The sequence below is a fragment of the Heliangelus exortis genome, chromosome 16 (genome assembly GCF_036169615.1).
Source record: "Heliangelus exortis chromosome 16, bHelExo1.hap1, whole genome shotgun sequence".
NCBI classification, from domain to species: domain Eukaryota; kingdom Metazoa; phylum Chordata; class Aves; order Apodiformes; family Trochilidae; genus Heliangelus; species Heliangelus exortis.
Window position 1 is genome coordinate 4,531,071 of NC_092437.1, and position 18,166 is coordinate 4,549,236.

The 18,166-nt window shown below is 55.2% G+C and overlaps 1 protein-coding gene across 2 annotated transcripts in view; it reads left to right on the plus strand.

Moving 5' to 3' along the window:
• LAMA5 (laminin subunit alpha 5) overlaps nt 1–18,166 on the plus strand; it is a 90,532-nt gene that overhangs the window by 70,918 nt on the left and 1,448 nt on the right. For both annotated transcript variants that reach the window (XM_071759742.1, XM_071759743.1), the window contains exons 38-79: nt 338–499; nt 685–786; nt 875–958; nt 1,170–1,400; nt 1,939–2,052; nt 2,334–2,461; nt 2,609–2,689; nt 3,043–3,257; nt 3,811–3,911; nt 4,377–4,557; nt 4,826–4,969; nt 5,072–5,223; nt 5,319–5,429; nt 6,444–6,555; nt 7,108–7,278; nt 7,916–8,112; nt 8,206–8,322; nt 8,404–8,558; nt 8,782–8,923; nt 9,222–9,324; nt 9,409–9,522; nt 9,609–9,788; nt 10,189–10,331; nt 10,518–10,703; nt 10,956–11,092; nt 11,542–11,695; nt 11,833–11,966; nt 12,092–12,254; nt 12,698–12,829; nt 12,918–13,069; nt 13,420–13,552; nt 14,184–14,324; nt 14,557–14,687; nt 14,774–14,941; nt 15,323–15,455; nt 15,561–15,718; nt 15,842–16,028; nt 16,322–16,474; nt 16,595–16,754; nt 16,844–16,974; nt 17,083–17,173; nt 17,943–18,062. In XM_071759742.1, coding sequence (XP_071615843.1) covers nt 338–499; nt 685–786; nt 875–958; nt 1,170–1,400; nt 1,939–2,052; nt 2,334–2,461; nt 2,609–2,689; nt 3,043–3,257; nt 3,811–3,911; nt 4,377–4,557; nt 4,826–4,969; nt 5,072–5,223; nt 5,319–5,429; nt 6,444–6,555; nt 7,108–7,278; nt 7,916–8,112; nt 8,206–8,322; nt 8,404–8,558; nt 8,782–8,923; nt 9,222–9,324; nt 9,409–9,522; nt 9,609–9,788; nt 10,189–10,331; nt 10,518–10,703; nt 10,956–11,092; nt 11,542–11,695; nt 11,833–11,966; nt 12,092–12,254; nt 12,698–12,829; nt 12,918–13,069; nt 13,420–13,552; nt 14,184–14,324; nt 14,557–14,687; nt 14,774–14,941; nt 15,323–15,455; nt 15,561–15,718; nt 15,842–16,028; nt 16,322–16,474; nt 16,595–16,754; nt 16,844–16,974; nt 17,083–17,173; nt 17,943–18,062 — 6,004 coding nt within the window. The remainder of the gene's footprint in view (nt 1–337; nt 500–684; nt 787–874; nt 959–1,169; nt 1,401–1,938; nt 2,053–2,333; nt 2,462–2,608; nt 2,690–3,042; nt 3,258–3,810; nt 3,912–4,376; nt 4,558–4,825; nt 4,970–5,071; nt 5,224–5,318; nt 5,430–6,443; nt 6,556–7,107; nt 7,279–7,915; nt 8,113–8,205; nt 8,323–8,403; nt 8,559–8,781; nt 8,924–9,221; nt 9,325–9,408; nt 9,523–9,608; nt 9,789–10,188; nt 10,332–10,517; nt 10,704–10,955; nt 11,093–11,541; nt 11,696–11,832; nt 11,967–12,091; nt 12,255–12,697; nt 12,830–12,917; nt 13,070–13,419; nt 13,553–14,183; nt 14,325–14,556; nt 14,688–14,773; nt 14,942–15,322; nt 15,456–15,560; nt 15,719–15,841; nt 16,029–16,321; nt 16,475–16,594; nt 16,755–16,843; nt 16,975–17,082; nt 17,174–17,942; nt 18,063–18,166) is intronic.

The following is an 18,166-nucleotide window of genomic DNA, read 5'->3' on the forward strand; positions in this document are numbered from 1 at the left end:
CCTGGCTCTTTGGTGCCCTTGGATCTCTCTCCTGCATTAATCCCCTGGAAGACATGCTGTGAGGAGAGTTATCTTTGTCTCCCTGTGCCTGTCTCCTACTCCTTTTCCTGGTCTCTGGGGTCTCATAGGGTGGAAACTCATGGCAAGGGGGGGCACTGTGCCAGGAGGGAGGCAGGGATGGTGCTCAGCTTTCCAGTGGCTTCAGTAGGATACGTGTGAGGTTGTGAGCCTCTGATCATCCTTTCTGCTGCTCTGGGACTTGATCTTTTGGAGCATCAGCACCCAAATACCCAGATGTAGCTGCAGTAGAAGATGGATGGTTGCTCTTCCCCTACAGTTTGTTGACATGAGTGGGTGGCTCTTGTTGAGCAGCGACCGCCAGGAAGTGCCAACAACTCTGAGCCTGCGGGAGCAGCTCCTCCATGCTGACCTCAAGAACCTCCCAGATGCCTACCAGGAGCTCTACTGGGTTGCACCCAGCTCCTACCTTGGGGACCGGGTAAGAGCACGGTGGCAGATGGACCAGCAGTCAGTCACTCACATCCCTGACCCCACCAACACGGGTGGCAGCAGCAGCAGCAGCATGCCCAGTGGCTGCTTCTGCTCCAGGTGAAGATGGGCAGCTCTGAGCCATCTCAGTGGTGTGGATTTGCAGCACCATTTGCAGTCTTGTCTCTCTCCTAGGTTTCCTCCTATGGTGGTCACCTGCGCTATGAGCTGCACTCCAACCCCCGGAGAGGGGACATCTTCATCCCCATGGAGTCCCGCCCAGATGTGATCCTGAAGGTGCAGCCTGAGAAATTTTCCCTGGTGTCCCCTGCTAAGTGCACGAGCAGGGTGAGGTGGTGACTGACACCTTCCTTGCTTTTCCCAGGGAAATCAGATGAGCATCATGTTTCTGGAAGCCACTTACCCATCCCCTGGGGAGGCACACGAAGGCCAGCTGCAGCTGGTGGAGGTCAGTTTGCACACAAGTCTGTACCAAGGGCTCAGAAAGGACTATTGAAAGGACAAGACTGGCACATAGACAGAAGGGACAGTCACTTTGAGCTCAGTGTTTTAGGTGCTGTAAAGATCCAGGGCTGTTTTACCTGTGCGAAGCAGCAGCAGGGCTTGGATGTTCAGGTGGCTGTGTTTCCTGCCAGTAAAGTCAGGTCTTCTCCCACCAGGGCAACTTCAGGCATACAGAGACCCACAACCCTGTATCTAGGGAGGAGCTGATGATGGTGCTGGCAAACCTGGAGCAGCTGCAGATCCGGGCTCTCTTCTCCCCTCTCTCTTCATCCGTGTCCCTGCGCCGTGTGGTCCTGGAGATGGCAACAGACACAGCTACAGGGATCCGTGCCAGCAATGTGGAGCTGTGCTTCTGCCCTGCTAACTACCAGGGGGACTCCTGCCAGGTGAAAAGGGTGCAAATGGATGTGCTGAGGGGACTCGGACACTCACATCTGGGGGCTCAGCCACGAGGGGTGCTGGTGGCAGCTGTGGGGTTTGGGTGTTTGTGCAGAGCAGTGGTGCCAGGGTACCAGCTCCCAGGCTGACCCCTGAGGGATCAGGTGAAATAAAAGGTCAGGTTGTGCAGGAGGAAGGAACAATATCTCCCAGGCTCCTCTCCCACCACAACCCAGTGCTCCTGGGCAGCTGACTTGGCTGCATCTGCCCTGTTGGAAGAGATGTGATGGAGAAATCATCCAGGTGGTGCAGACCAAAGCTCAGTGTGTGCAGAGCTTTGGAATAGGTCCTTGTGTCTGGCCAATTATCTCCTATTGATGGAAACAGGAGGGAGCCACACTGAAAAAATCTTTGTTGTTGCTTTTAATCTTTTCTCCATCAATACAACCCCATGGGAATTCTGTCATGGAAACTAAAGGAGTCTCTTTGCTTTGCTTGAGTGTACTGGGCTGTTTTTCAGATCTCCATCTTTTTCTCTGTCCTCAGGAATGTGCTCCAGGTTACTACAGGGATACCAAGGGGCTCTTTCTGGGAAAATGCATCCCATGTCATTGCAATGGGCACTCAGATCAGTGCCTGCCAGGCTCTGGGATATGCCTTGTAAGTAACAGTGAAGCTGTGTGGTATTTTGGAGTTACAAGGTCTGTAGCATGTGATTAAAAAGCTTTTTACATCCTAACTGAGCTAGCAGGACTGTGTCTGAATTGGAATGTTAGCTGGATGGGCTGTTTTGGGGGTGGATCCCTCTCAGGGTCAGCTTAGGGTGACAGTTCTGGAAAAAAGGGAGCACTGAAGCATCCAAATACCTGGTGGGGAATACTTTGTGCAACCCACCATTTCTTGCCATCAGTGCCAAGGCTGCAGCCTGATTTTCCTTACAGAACTGCCAGCACAACACAGAAGGAGACCACTGTGAGCGCTGCAAGGATGGCTACATGGGCAGCCACTCTGCTGCAGAACCTCTGCAGTGTGTTGGGTGTCCGTGCCCTCTTTCAGTTGCCTCCAACAAGTAAGCACCCTTGAGTGGGATTGTCTATTGCTGTATAACCACTGGGAGCCTTTCAGCCAAGGCCCCAGCAGCCTGCACCAAGCAGTCAGCTCACCTGGCACCCATCAGTGGTAAATGCACCTTCCTCTTCCCAACTTGTCCTTTCAGTTTTGCCATTGGTTGTGTCCACAAGGGCCTCAACATGCAGTGCCTCTGCAAGCCTGGCTATGCTGGACCCAACTGTGAGAGGTAAGGGTGATGACACCCATGTTTCACCCATTGGCTCTGCCCACAGTGTGCTTTGCTCTGCCAGGATTTATTTTTTAGCCTGCAGGTGCCCTGTTGTCATCTCCCCTGCTGCTATATTGTGTTACCATGGGTGTATCACTTATCTGTCTTTGCCTTGACTTGCAGTCTGGGGTAAAGGCACCTTCCTGGGGTGTCGTGAGGCAAAGCACAGAGTGCTTTGAGATCCCTGGGGGTTGCAGCAGTAACAACTGCTGGATTCCTGCACTGGTTTCATTGCACAAGACTCAAGCGTGAGCTGTGGGGGGATGCCCCATCCACACCCAGCTGTGTTTGGACTTGCCTTATTTCTCCAGGTGTGCCCCAGGATACTTTGGCAATCCCATGGTTATCGGGAGCTCCTGCCAGCCCTGTGACTGCAGTGGGAACACGGATCCCAACATGCTGTTCAGCAGCTGTGACTCCCTGACAGGCACCTGCACGGGGTGCATGCACCACACGGCTGGCACCCGGTGTGAGCTCTGCAGCCCTGGCTACTACGGGGATGCAGTGGTAGCCAAGAACTGCACACGTGAGTGGGGCAGGAAGCAAGCCCTGGGGAAGGGGGAAATGGGGGACAGGCTGACCCTGGCTGTGTTTAGCACCTTCTCCAGGCTGTGCATTGTCCTGATGAATCACACGCTTGGTTGCAGGTGTCTTCCAAAGGTGGTGATTAAAAAAAAAAAAACAAAAACAACTCCAAAAAGCTGCCCTCCAGCATCACAACTCTCTAACCTCCGATCCACCCCTAAATAAAGTCACCAAACCACACCCAGGCTGGAGCAATCTTGCCCAGAGCAGCCACAGCAGCAGCAGTGCTGGCATTCCCTCCAGAGCATGGGTTTGCAGAGCCCCCTCCCAGCACTGCCCATCTCCCCCTGGGCAACAGCAGCAGCAGCAGCTCACAAAAAGGGGTCTGCCCTGGCAGTAAGTTGGGAGCAGGAGCAGATCCGAGAGAAGGGAGGCTCTGTCTTCACTCTGGCTGTGGAAGATAAGGGAGAAATAGGATTCTTTGTTGGGAAGTGGCTTGTGAGTGGCTGAGCAGTCTCCTTGGCATGTAACTGGATGTATTTTTTCCCTGGCAGAGTGCAACTGTTCACCCTGTGGGACAGAGTCGTGTCATCCACAAACTGGCCAGTGCTTCTGCAAGACTGGAGTGACAGGCCAGCACTGTGACCACTGCCAGGTGAGGGCCACCTGCATCCTGGGTGACTGTCCTTGGCACGGGGAGGAGGGTCAGCCCTGAGGTTGTCCCTTGGCCTGTTAGCAGAGCAGTGCTGGCAGCCAGGTCTGGATTTGCAGACTCTGCCTGGTGAAAGCCTGGTAAAGATCTGGCAGGGAGTGCTGGAGGCAGCATTCAGCTGCAGCCTGGGCAGTCCTTTCCCTTTGGGAAGCTGCAACAAACCCCATTTCCCTGCATGGGAACTGGGCACTGCAGGGTAAGGGCAGGTTTGAAGGGCAAGGGCAGGTTTGCAGGGCAGTGCTGTTGGTGTCAAAAGGCTCTCACTGCATCTCCACATCTTTGCCTCATTGGCAGGAGTTTTGTGGTGGTTAAAACCCTCCTAAAAAAGCAAGATGAGGATCCCCCATGGCCTCAGCGGGGAGGCACACATGCCCTAAGACTGACCAGAGGTGCTCTGCTTTTCCTTAGGAGGGATACTACGGCTTTGAGGGATGCTCGGGCTGCCAGAGGTGTGACTGTGACATCGGGGCAGTGGGGAGCAGCTGCCACCCCCAGACGGGACAGTGCCACTGCCTGCCCGGCGTCAGCGGCTCCCGCTGCCACCAGTGTGCCCCGGGCTACTGGGGCTTCAGCCAGAGCGGCTGCACAAGTGAGTGAGTCCTGCTCCCTGCTTCCCAGGAGTGGGGTCCCACACGTGGAGGAGCGGGACACGGGTGCTGGTGGCCCTTGTGCTGTTTGAGATGTTAAAGGTCAGGGCTGAGCAGTGCCCGAGTTGCTGCACACCTTGCACGGGGGTGGCGAGTGGCTAAGCAGGGATGCGATTGCACGGGTGGAATAAAACCTCCTTTTCCCCTCCTCCCCGGGGTGGCAAGAGCAGAAAGTGATGCCGTGGGTGTTTTCCCTGTTGTTGCTCTCAGAGTGTGAGTGCAGAGGGGGCTCCTGTGACCCCCGCACGGGGCAGTGCACCTGCTCCAACGGGCTGACCGGGAAGCAGTGCAACATCTGCCAGCGTGAGAACGAGATCCCCGTGGCCAACGGTGCTGACAGCATGAGGTGTGAAGGTCTGTATCCTGCACATCTGTGTCTGGGCACCTGTGTCTGTGTCCCAGGGTGAGGGAAGCCCCACGAAGGGCCCTGTGCTGAGCATTCTGTTCCCCTGGCAGTGTGTGACAGCTGTGTGCTGCTGCTGCTGGAGGATCTGCAGGACATGGAGAGGTCCTTCCCCTCCATCCGTGGCCAGTTGGTCAACCTCAACGCCAGCTCCATTGCCTGGGCTCGTCTCCATGGGCTGAACAGCACTATGATGACCATTATGGTAGGTGGAAGGTTTTCCATCCCCTTCTGCCCACGTGTCCTGGCCAATTCATCTGATTGCAGCTCATTTTTTTGTTTGTTTTGTTTTGTTTTCAGAACCAGCTGCGTGAATACCTGAGGGCTGTGAACAAGGTCAGACAAAGGGCTGATGAGCTGGAGGATGAGAACGTGGACCTCACACAGGACCTGAATGCACTGCAGCACAAAGTAGGGTATTTCTCCTCCTTCCTTTGCCAGAGCACAATTCCATCCATTTATCTAAAACAAGGGCTTTGGAGGAGCCTGGCTGAGGCAGGATGGATCTAGGCTTGGGGCTCGGGGTCTCTTATTTAGTGCTCAAGCACTAAAGATGACTTGCAGTCCTCCTTGGGAGTACCCTCAACCATTTTGTGATATTGGTGATTGCTTCTTGATTAATTACTTGCTTTGCTTACTTAAATAATTAAAAATAAATTCAGTAAAACATCATTTATCCAAGAAGCATACAAGAAGGAACATAAGCATCCAGGTTCCTCCTGGAGGTATCCGTGTCTTGGCAGGGATAGCCTGGGCCCTTGTCAGCAAATGAGTTGACCCTTTTTATTGTGATAGTCCTTGGAGGCCTCAGTCCAGCAACACCTTTTGCAAGATGCCCCCCTCTATCTTGTCTAAAAATACTAGAGTTGTGTCATCAGGGAACTTAGAAATTGAGAAAGATTTGACTTGGTTGGGTTGGATTTCCAAACTGCCTGCTTCTAATCTAAGAGAAAGAGAAAAGTTTCTGTTTGATGATGTATGTCCCTGGGCAGCTGCATGGACAAAATGCTTCTGTGTTTATATCTATGTTCTGAAGGGCCAAATGGTCACCCTCCTTCTCTTTTTGGGCCATGGTCAGGACCCAAGTGGGTCTGGCTCTGGGCTGCAGGGCTTCTTCTGTGTTAAGAGTGCAGGACAGTGTTGTCCTTTGTGATCCTTGGACTGCCTCAGGACCCAGAGCTTGTTGGGTTGGAGCTGCATTTATTTATTTATTGCTTGTGCTTCTCTGAAGGTGCTAAATAAACCCATCACTAAATGTATTGTAGGTGTGCAGAAAGGGGCAGTCTTGGAGAACAAGAGGTTCAAGGGCTTCAAAAGCTCCACATTCCCAAGCCTTAGGTCCCTTTTTGGGACCATCTTTCCTGCAGGAGATCCCAAACATCATCTTACACTTCAGTTAAGCCAATTGTTTTTTTTTTCTTGTAGATGACAATGACTCACAGAGAAGCAAACAGGATTGAGCAGCACTCAAGAGAGACTCACCAGAGGGGGGAGCAGCTCCTGCTAAATGTCCAAAGCATTCAGAAAGGCATTGCAGGTAGGTAAAGAAAAATTTCTGCCTTCTGGGCTTTTCCTTGCTCTCAAACAGCACCGAGTACAGCATCACTTAGAGCTGTGGAGGAAACAAGGGGAGATACAAATGAAATGGAGAGCCCTGCAGAATCCTGGCTGTTCAGGTAGAGCAGGATGACAGTGAGCCCCAGCTATCTGGCTAAACACAGTCTTTATTTAAAAAAAACTATTTTAATTATTTAATTATTAAAAAAAATGTTAAACTTTTTATTAAAAACACGTAGAACCAGTACAATTTGTACTACTTGCTTCCCTTAGCAAAAAGAGGGAGGGACTGGCTGGAGGAAAGGAAATCAAGCCACCAAAAGATGCTTGGGATGGGGCCTGTGTCACTGTAATGTCCAAGGAGACAGAAATATGGGGCAGTGCCCCCAGTGGTCTCAAGGTATTCGTGTGCCTGAGCACTGCATGAGAGCTGCAGTTTGCTGAGGGTGATGTAAGAGGGGAAGGATCTCGGGGGGGATTCTGAAGGCTCTGGGGTGCTCAAAGCTAACGGGGGATCTGGATTTCTCTGCAGACTTGGTGCAGCAAATGGCCAGGATTGGGGCAGCAAATGCCAGCACCACCTCCACTGAGGAGTTCCGGCAGAAGATGGCAGAGGTGGAGAGGATGCTGAGGGAGATGAAGGAGAGGAGCCTGGGCAGCCAGGAGGAACTGGCAAGGAATGAGCAGGAGGAGGCACAGAAGTGTGAGTCTGTGGCACGGGGCAGGGCTGCACAGATCCTGCTGGGTCTCTCTGTTCCTCAAAGCCTGGCTGGGAGCCCACGTGAGCACAACCCATCGTGGTTGTGTTTGGAGGGTCCTGTTAGTAAAATGGAAATCCCAAGAAGTTTTACTGTAGGTTGAGAGTCCCCAGTTGAGACTCCCACTTCATTTATGGTTTTTTTCCTCTCAAGGTGAATTTTAGAGCAGACTGTACAAACTGGGTAGTTCTGCTGGATGTCCAGAATGACAGTGGTTAGAACCAGGTGTTACCAGTATAATGTATGCATCACACGTGGGTGTCAGTAAGTCACCCCGAGTTTCTTCATGTTCACTGTCCCAGGAAAGGGGTCTAGAGTGTCATCCAACAGTCCCACCACCCTCAGCAGCTCTGCAGACAGGACCAAGGGCAGGGTTGTGCTCCCACACATTACACTGGCACTTGGGGTTTCAATTTTGGATGAGATCCTGTGCTACCCAGGCTGAATGAGGGAGGGAAGATGATCACTTATGGCCTTGATACCTACCAAGTGAGGCCAGAATCAGGCTTTTGCACAGCGTAGGAAGAGCCCTTTACCAGGGGAGGATGAATTGTCCCCAGTTCTCATCTCCTCCATCCTCAGTGCTGCATCGGGTGAGGAGTGAGCTGCATGCCCGCTGGCAATCCAACCAGGACCTGGTGAGCAGCATCCAGGACAGGCTGGCACAGCACAGCTCCCAGCTGATGGACCTTCGTGATGCCCTCAATGAGGCTGTGAACAAAACCAGGCAGACAGAGGACTTGAACAGCCTGAACCGCAACAACCTGGAGGAGAGTCAGGTAGCCCTTCCCCAGGAGGTCCTGGGGACATGCAGTGAGCTGGGGGACAACCCCAACCCTGCCACTGCCTAACTCTGCATCTCTGTGTCCTAGCAAAAGAGCCGTGAACTCCAAAAGCAGCATGCACTGGTGCAGGAGACCCTGAAGATGGCCAAGGACTCCCTGGCCCAGGTCTCTGACTTCCTACAGAAGATGGAGAGTGCAAAGGAGGTTAGTGGTGGGGGTACTGAATTCAGAATGGGCAGGTTGTAAGGAGGTGGCAGCCCTCAGGGGTGATGCATTTCCTTCCAGGCATATGAGAAGCTGGCAGCCCTGCTGGATGGGGCAAAGCTGCCCCTGACTGAGCGGGTGAAGAAGTTCTCTCCAGCCAGCAGCAAGATTCCCATCGTGGAGCAGGCAGAGGAACATGCCCAGCTCCTGGATGAGCTTGCAAGGAACTTGTCAAGGTGAGGCACTGGTCCTGACACTCAGCAGTCAGGCCATCTCCTGACAGAGTTAGGAATGGGAAGCTGGCATTCCCGTGGGGTGCAGCAGGGTGCCATCTCCAAAGGTTTTTCCCGGAGATTGTGTTGTGATGGGGAACCCAGAGGGGTTTGTCCTGGGGAGGCATGTGCAAGAGCCCAGCCTGAGCACTCTCTGAGGACTTGATGGGTTCATTTTCCAACACAGCATTATCCAGGGCACAAACCAGGATGGCTTCATCCAGAGGGCAATTGATGCCTCCAATGCCTACGCCAGCATCATCGAAGCTGTGAGAAAAGCTGAGCGAGCAGCCCACGATGCTGATGAGGCAGCCAGCCAGGCTTTGATGGTACGTGCTGTGAGGAGCCCCATGAAGATGAACAAAAGCCAAACTCCCTTGATAGTCCTTCAGCTTTTCACACCTGCATGCAGGGCTCTGCTGCCTCTTCCCTCTGAGGCTCCAGCACTTTGTTCTGTGCCAGAGAGCAGAACCTCTGCCATGGCTCAGGGGGTTTGGGTCTCCCCACCAGGCCCCCAGCAGCACACACCCCACATCCAGTTGTCTGGATGAGCATTTTTGTGTGCAGTCAGGGCCAGAGCCTGGAATTCCTTTTCACACTCCCAGGCAAGGCATGTTTATTTTCCAGAGTGTCATATCAGAAAATCTCGGGGCCATCTCTAAGGAGCTGAAGAGGAACAGCAGCTACCTGGAGGAGGCTGTGAGGAGAGAGCAGAGAAAACTCAGTGGGGGTGAGAGAGGCTCCTTGGAGGGGGTGATGTCCCTCAGGCTGGACTGAGATCCAACACACAACGTATGCATCTGTTTCATTGCAGCTATTAAAGGCACTCTGCAGACAGCAAAGGACAAGCTGGCTGACCTCCAGCTGAAGAAGGAGCAGCTCCTGAGCCAGCTCCAATCAGTGCAGGACATGTTGGGAAGGGACCAAGGTTTGTCTCAGGGCAGCCCAGACTGTGACCTAAAGGTGCTTTCTCTCCCCTCCTGGATATCCCAGGTTTTTCTCCTTTCTTTCCAGAGGACACAAAAGAGGCCATCCAGAATGCCAAAGCAGCAGCTGCTGAGGCCAACGAAACAGCTGCAAGAGTGGAAGATACCTTGAGCACCATGAAGAAGAACCTGGATGAGTGGAAAGACCAGTATGGAGGCCTTCGAAATGAAGACCTGAACCAGGCAGTCCAGGATGCCAGGAAATCTGGTGAGTGCTGAGCCTGCTGGGCCACGGACAGACATCCCCAGAGAGCTCTGTGCATGGACAGACATCCCCAGAGAGCTCTGTACTTTTGGAAGTTGTGCTTGGCAGCTCCAGGTCAAAAGTAGAGGGAGGTAGCAGCCAATATGGGCTGCTTGAAGTCCTGTCCCTTTATTTTTTTCTCTCTCCCTGCAGTATCTATGTCACTATGTCATATCTATGCTACTTCTTCTGCAGCACTAGAGCATTTTCACAAGCCCCCTTCAAGGCTGTTGGATTTAGGGGATCAGTCTGTGACTCTGTTCCCAGTGGCTCCTGCTTTGACTTCCGTGTCTCAAAACTGCCCGAGCTTTACATCTCCCTTCCTCACTAACCCTCAAGACCTCTGGTTCCTCCCCAACCACAGTGTCTAGCTTGGAAAGCACCATCCCACTGCTGCTGGAGAAGCTGAGCAACCTGGAGAACAGGAGGAACAAGAATGCCACCGTGTCCGAGAACATCGTGCGGATCCGGCAGCTCATCACACAGGCCAGGAATGCTGCCAGCAAGGTAAGCTGGTGCGTGGGGCTCCAGGGGCTTACCTCAGGGCAGTATGCAAATGGAAGGGCTACCAAGAAGAGCTCTGGGGCCACCGGGGTCTTTGTCTCATGGGGAGGCTTCCAGAGAATGCTTTGAGTTAGAGCTGGCAGTGACAAGAGCAGTGGTTTCAGAGCTGTGGGGTTTCTCTCACTCCAGGTGAAAGTCCCCATGAAGTTCAATGGCAGCTCAGGGGTGCAGGTCCGGCTGCCCAGCAACCTGCAGGATTTGGCAGCCTACACATCCCTCAAATTCTACATCCAGAACCCTGAGCCCAGGAGCCGGCAGCGACGGCAGGAGGGGACAGAGGAAGGGCGGTTCGTGCTCTACCTGGGCAGCCGGGAGGTGAGACAGGGCAGGGGGACAGCAGGACCCCGTGTTGGTGGCCCCAAGGGGGTCATGGCTGGACATCATCCCCTTTCCCATCACTTACACCCTGAGTGGCTTTGTGGGAACATGAACAAGCCCTGGGAGCATCCATCATCCTGGCTGGAGGTGGATGGGGGGGCTTGGTCCTGGGACCATCATGGAGAGCATCTCCTGGTGCCAGCACATGGCCCTCTCTCTCTCTCTCTCTCCCTCTCTCCCTGCTTTCAGGCCACTGGTGACTACCTGGGTATCGTGCTCAAGGACCACAGGGTGCACTGGGTCTACAAACTGGGTGCTGAGGAGCCAACCTCCCTATCTGTTGACGAGGATATTGAGGAGCAGTTTGCTACCATCAGCATCAACAGGTAGGAATCTGATGGGACACATCCTGAGGAAGCTGAGCAAGAGCCTGTCCCTGCAGTGGATGCAGGCAGTGCTGTGCCCCAGCCCAGGCAGGCTCTGAGCTTACAGGGGTGCTGTGGACTCCATCCCCAGCCCTCCCTAAATGCCTGACACTGAGGTACCCCAGAAAAATAACCAGGGAGATAGTGGTGTCTTACCATGTTGAGGGTGGTCTGGGAGGGTTCCTGCAGAAGAGGAAGGATGAAGCTGATCATGAGGGCTCCTTCCAGCCCTCTGGCAGTGCTGGTAACACGAGTGCTGACCCCTCTCTGTGCTGCTGTGGGGTCCCTGGTGGGGGAGTTGCACCCCTTTTTGGAAGGGCTATGTGGGGAGGCTTTTTGCTCAGGGGGAGGGTGGGGTTTGCTCCTCTTTGGGGGTCTCCCCTTGTCGTGACCATCCATCCCTGCTGCAGGATCCTGCAGTATGGACACATGTCAGTGATTGTGGAGAGGCAGACAGTGCACGAGACCAAGGGAGAGAGCGTGGCCAAGGGGGAGCAGGGGCTGCTCAACCTCGACCCACGCAACGTGGTGTTCTACGTGGGTGGTTACCCTTCCAGCTTCACGGTGAGACAGGGAACAGGGTGGGAGGGCTTGTGGAGGTATCAGTGATACCTTTGGAGTTTCCCGGGCGGGGAAAACCCCCTTGATTTCATGGAAAAACCAGGCTTAAAGTTGCCTTTCCCGTCTGGTTTTGTTCCCAGCCTCCTCCTGCTTTGCGTTATCCCAACTACCGGGGGTGCCTGGAGCTGGACACCCTGAATGAGGAGGTGGTGAGCTTGTACAACTTCCAGCACACCTTCCAGGTGGATACAACTGCTGAGAAGCCCTGTGCAAGGTAGGGCACAGTGCCCAGAGCCTGGGGCAGCTCTGGTCTGTGGAGCTTACCCTGTCCCTTGGCTGCCTCAGGGCATGACAGTTGGCTTTGGAGTGATGCCTTGGGCCTCTTCTTGCATGGTTCAGGTCCAAGTCCACAGGAGACCCCTGGCTGACTGATGGCTCCTACTTTGATGGCACTGGTTATGCAGAGATCAAGTTTGAGAGCCAGTATGGCACAACCAAGCGCTTCGAGCAGGAGATCCGGGTGGTCTCCTACAATGGCATCCTCTTCTTCCTGGAGAATCAGGCAGGTGCTTGCTCCCCTGGGGGAGCCTTCACCCCTCAGCCAGCGGACTGGGACAATCTTGCCCCACTTGCAGGCATTCCCAGTTCAGAGCCTCAGGGAGAAGAGGGCTGTGGGAGTGGCAGTATTTCTGCACTGTTGTTAAAAGCCATGGGAGGGTGAACCCAGACCTCCCAGCAGAGACCGTGGCTTCTTTGGTGCTGGAGGGACTCCCTGAACTCAAAAAGCACCAAAGCACCAAGCCCAGCCTCTGGGGCAGGTGGTGCTGCACGGAGCCTTTCCAGCCCGTGGTGCCATCCCTGTGCCCCATGCCAGGGAGATAAATCCCCCAGTAATTGTCACAGTGATGGCTCAAGGCACCAGCAGTGGGACAAAGGACAGGTGGGGCTCAGCACCACAGCCAGACAGCAGGACATGGGGCTGAGTGTCCATCCTGCCTCCCTCAGGGTCAGTTCCTGTGTTTGGCCATCCGGGATGGGAAGCTGGTGCTTTACTACGACTTCAGCACTGGGCTGGAGATGGCAAAACCCAGCAGCAACTCCTCCTCCCTCACTGTCAGCAGCACCACCAACAAAGCAGTAAGGACCTGACCCCTTGGGCTGCCCTTTTGGGATGGATCTTGTGGCCCCTAGGCTGGCAAGATCATTTTTCTCCTCTTGTCTCCAGATCCAGATTTTTCTCCTCAAAATGAACAACAAGAAACGGATCCTGGTGCGGCTGGAACGCCTCACCATCTTCATGGTGGAGCAGGAGAACTCCCTGGAGAATGCTGTCTCCTACTACCTGGGTGGTGTCCCCCCAGATGTGCTGCCCCCCAGGTGGGTCCATGGACAGTACACATCTTGCCTTCTGGTGGCCCTGGTGGTGTCCTGGCCCTTTCTCAGCCACATTCAGGGCTGTTGGTGTCCTGCTGAAGGTCAGGGGACAGATATCCTTGTCCTGTCCATCACCATGAGCTTTTGAGGACGGTCTTATCTCCCATCTCTGGTGAGGGATGAGGTGCTGGTGGGTGTCACTGAATCCTCCTGGTGCTGGGTGCTTTGGAGCATCCTTGTGCCTGAGATAGTGGAGATACCTCAGCTCCTTCCAAAACACTCTATTTGAAGAGCTGCAGGGCCGGATCCTGCCCAAGGCTGTCTTCATCACACCGTGTTTTCTTTTCCTGCAGCTTGAAACCACTTTTCCCCACGGGTGGGCCCATCCGGGGCTGCATGAAGGGCTTGAAGGCTCTTGGCAAATACGTTGACCTGAAGCGCATGAGCACTGTTGGTGTCAGCTATGGGTGCACCTCAGACCTCCTGGTAAGCACAAAGCCCTGGCAGCCTCTCCAGCCTGCTGGGGAAGAAGGGCTCTGCCAGGGAGAGGGAGCAGAGGGCCTCCAGCACAGACCTCCTCTCCCATCCTTCACACAGAAACAAACATAAAGCCCCCAGGTCCTCGGTGCAGGGGGGTTGTGGTAGGTTGTCCATGTGGAGAGGTTGTCCATGTGGAGAGGCTGTCCATGTGGAGAGGCTGTCCATGTGGAGACGTTGACCATGTGGAGACGTTGTCCATGAGGAGAGGTTGTCCATGTGGAGAGGTTGTCCATGAGGAGAGGTTGTCCATGTGGAGAGGTTGTCCATGTGGAGAGGTTGTCCATGTGGAGAGGTTCTCCATGAAGAGGGGTTCTCCATGAAGAGGGGTTCTCCATGAAGAGACGTTGTCCATGTAGAGAGGTTCTCCATGAAGAGGGGTTCTCCATGTAGAGAGGTTCTCCATGTAGAGAGGTTCTCCATGTAGAGGGGTTCTCCATGAAGAGGGGTTTTCCATGAAGAGAGGTTCTCCCTAGCACTGGGCAGACCTAACAAGGACCCGAGGGTCTCAGTCACCCTCCCAACACCCCTGCAACACCAGCACCAGGGTCTCACCTCACATATGTGGTCTTCCTTGCAGGTGGCTCGCACAGTCGGTGTCCATGGCCATGGCTACCTGACCCTGGCCCTGAAGGATGTACCGGGGCTGCAGGACTTCTACAGTGGCTTTGGCTTCCAGACAAACCAGCACCAGGGGCTGCTCTACCTCCACACCACTCAGGTGGGCACCTCCAGTCCCCCTGGGTATCCCAGCAGCAGAGCAGAAGTGTCTGCCCTGGCTCTGGGGTTGGGGCTGCTCCTTTTTTACAAATAGAGGGGATTTTGGTGGTGCCAGGGGGGGGGGGATGAATCCACAACGAAATCTCCACCCCGAGCTCCTGGAAGGTGATGGGGAAAACGGGCCCTTTTTGGGGCTCAGCTGGTGGGCAGCAATGGGGTGATGCTTTCTGCAGGAGGGGACGTGCCAGGTGTCCCTGCAGCGGGGCCAGCTGACCCTGAACCTGCTGGGAACTGAGGTCACCACTGGAAACGTCTATGCAGATGGCAGAGCCCACTACGTGGCCTTCTACAGCGATGCCCGTGGGTACGTGTCCTGGTGGTGCCTGGGGGAGGTGACACGCTGCTGGCCATGGGGACAGGCTCAGCCCTTCAGCTGCTCTTTCCCCACAGGGTCAGGCTCTACGTGGATGATGAGCTGCAAGACCCCACGGCGGGTGCTGGGTCCACCCGGCGGCAGCGGCGGCAGGAGGGGCGACCACGTTTCCATCTTGGGGGCTCACCAGAGCCAGGAGACCTCAGCAACCTCACTGGCTGCATTGGGAATGTCTTTGTCAAGAGGTGAGCGTTGCCATGGCACTTCCCAGAGATGCAGGGCTTCTTCTTTTTTTGGGACACGGACTCTTTTTTTGGGACATGGATTTATTGCTGGATTCTGGGCTCTGTTTTGGTGGGGTTTGGCTCTTTCTGTTGAGCTTTAAGCTTTTTGTTGGGTGTTGGTCTCCTTACGTTGTATGTTGGGCTCTGTTTTTTGGGACGTGGGCTGTTATTGCTGTGTTTTAAGCTCTTTTTGGGGGATATGGGCTCTGTTTTCTTGTGGTTTTAGGCTCTTTTTTGGCTGTTGGGCTCATTTTTTGGGCTCCATTCTCGTTTTCTCTCCTTCTCCTTCCCCTCCTCCTCCGGGCTGGCCCGGTGACGTGGATCCCTTCTCCCTGCATGTAGGATATCAGAGCCACAGATGGTGGTGGACCTGCAGCAGAACGTGGAGAACATCAACATCACCATGAGCTGTCCTTGGGCTGAGCAGCTGCAGCAGCTCAGGCTCACTCCGAAGAAGGACAGGAGGAAACCCAAGGTACCAACTGCTGCCAAAACTTCCCCCATCCTCCTCCCTCTCCTTCTCAGGTGCCACCTTTGCCCTTTGCAGGGGTGGTGGCCACACTTGGTGCATCTATTGTAGGTGCTGGGCAAGCCCCTCTCAAAGGATCGCCGCCACGATGGCGAGGGGCTCTGCAACCTCCACCTGCAGCCCCAGGCAGCCGGGGGCACCTTCCGCTTTGGGGGTTCCCCAAGCAGTCGCTGGGAGTTCAAGGAGATCCCACCTTCCTTTGGCTGGAGGTGAGGTTCACCCCCTGTGCCCACCCTACATGAGCTCAGCCCCGGGGACCATCGCTTGGAGAGCAGGCGTCCCACGCAGCTGTGGGTGAGCAGGGTGCTCCTATCACTCCTGTATCCCTGCAGGTCCCATTTCTCCCTGGAGGTGAAGCTGAACTCCTCCAGTGGGTTGCTCTTCTACGTGCTGGGCAAACGGGGCACCTTCATGGCTCTCTTTGTCTCCAACGCTCGCTTTGTTTTCCTGCTGAACCTCGGTGGGCGCCGCCTGCGCATCCGCAGCAAAGAGAAATTCCGGGATGGGCAGTGGCACACGGTGAGTGGAGGGTTGGGGTCAGCAGGACCTCCTGGAGCTGCTTTGCTTCCATAAACCCCCCCCTCATTGCTGAGTACCCAGGCAGGGGTCAGCTTGGTTCATCCCTGCTCTGAGCATCACTTCCTAATTCCACACAGGACACCTGGAGTTCCAGGGGAGTAAAGGGGAGAGGAAAAGCACAGCCAGGGATGGCTGAACTTCCCACCTGGGGTTTCCCATCCCTGGGTGCAGCCCTGGGGTTTTTCCCAGCCCTGGAATCCCTCAGCCTTGATCCTGACCTTTGGTTCTTGCAGGTCTTCTTCAGCAGAGACCAAGGCCGAGCCCAGCTGGTCATTGATGGGCTGCGAGCCCAGGATGCTGCAGTGGCCACCACAGGGCCCTTTGTGGCCCAGACCCCGTTGTACATAGGGGGGATCCCACCTGGAAAAGCCCCAGCTCACATACCGGTAAGGGCTGGGTGGTCCCATGGCATCACCCTATCCAGCCAGGTCCCAGTCCCATGGCATTGTCCCATTCCTGTCCTTTTTTGACCCCTCCACACTCACCCTGCTGGCTGCTCTCCACAGGCTGCAGCAACCTCCAGCTTCAATGGTTGCTTGAGGAACCCACAGCTGGACGGGGGGCCCCTGGGTCCCCCCTCACACACCTTTGGGGTGACACCGTGCTACGAGGGTGCCCTGGAGAACGGGGTCTTCTTCGCTGCAGACGGCGGGTCCATCACCTTAGGTAACCCCACAGCATCCCTGGGACTGGGAGGGACAGTTTCCATGGGAGGTCCCTTGTCCCTTTCCTCACCAGAAGCATTTCACTTCCAGCTGATGCCGTGAAAACCGAGCAGGACTTGGAGGTGACACTGGAGGTCCGTCCCCGCAGTGCCTCTGGCCTCATCTTCCACGTTAGCACGAGGAGAAGCCACCACCTGCTGCTGTACATGGAGGAGACAAAGGTAGTGGGAGAGGGGCTTTTCCCCACGGGTTTTCAGAGGCAGCAGCCACCTCCTGCCCATCCAGCTCAGCTCGCTGGGCTCCTCTCATGGGTTTGTGTCCCACACCAGGTCACTGTGAGGGCACACGCTGGGGCTGAGGAGTTCTCCACGTCAGTGACATCTCCATCTCTGTGTGACGGGCAGTGGCACAGCATTGCAGGTGAGGGGACAGCCAGCCCTTGGCTCTGGGACGCTGCTCCACTCCTTCTGCTCGTCCCCCAGCCCCTAGGGGAAGCCTGGGCCACTTCCCTGGGTATTTAAAGCCCAGCTCCCACCTGTGTGCACTTAATTTGGGAGATGGTAGCTGCTAATGAAGTAATTTCCTAGTTAAAAGTCCTTGCCTGCTGGTGCCATTGCTGCCAGCTGGTGGGCAGGAGGAGCAGGGTGTTTGGACCTGCTGATCCAGGGCTGTCCTGCTGAAAGGCAAAGCCTGAATTGTGCAGATTGTCCAAAGGGCTCAAAACCTGGGACCAGGGACGTGCCAGGACTCACACGTGGAGAGCAGGCAGTGCCTTTACTGGACCTGCCACTGACCAAGAGCCAGGGCTTTGGATTGCATCCAGCCCGCTCTGGGGTTGGGGGGTCACTGCTGCAGCCCCCATCTCTCAGCCCAGCTCTTTTTAAGCCCTTATCTTGCTTGACCCAGCACTGAGAGGGCCAGCATGGTGCATTTTCAGCTTCAGGAGCTCTCCCCATCCATGGCCAGAGCCAATGTGAGCAGATCCCCTCACACTGTCCCACCCAGCTGGGACAGGGACAGGGCAGCCCTCTGTGCTAGGTCAGGAAAGTGCTTCATGGGTGGCTGCTGCAGGTTTGGGGGAAATTCTCCAAACTCTGGGTGGTTCCTCTGACCCTCCCAGGGGTTTGCACAAAGGGCAACTCACTCTCCAGGTGAGGGAGCAGCACTGACTCCTTGTTTTCTTCCCAAGTTACCAAATGGAAAAACATAATCCAGGTTGATGTGGACACAGAGGGCAACTACACCATGGGACCCAGCCAGCCCCCTGCACCCAGCACGAGGGCCACTTTCTACCTGGGGGGGCTGCCAGGTGAGTGGGGAGATGCTCCAGAAGGAAGTACCCCAAAGCCAGGAGAGATCTGGCACTACTCCGGGTGCAAGATGGAGCTACTTAACCCCCTCCCCTTTTATCAG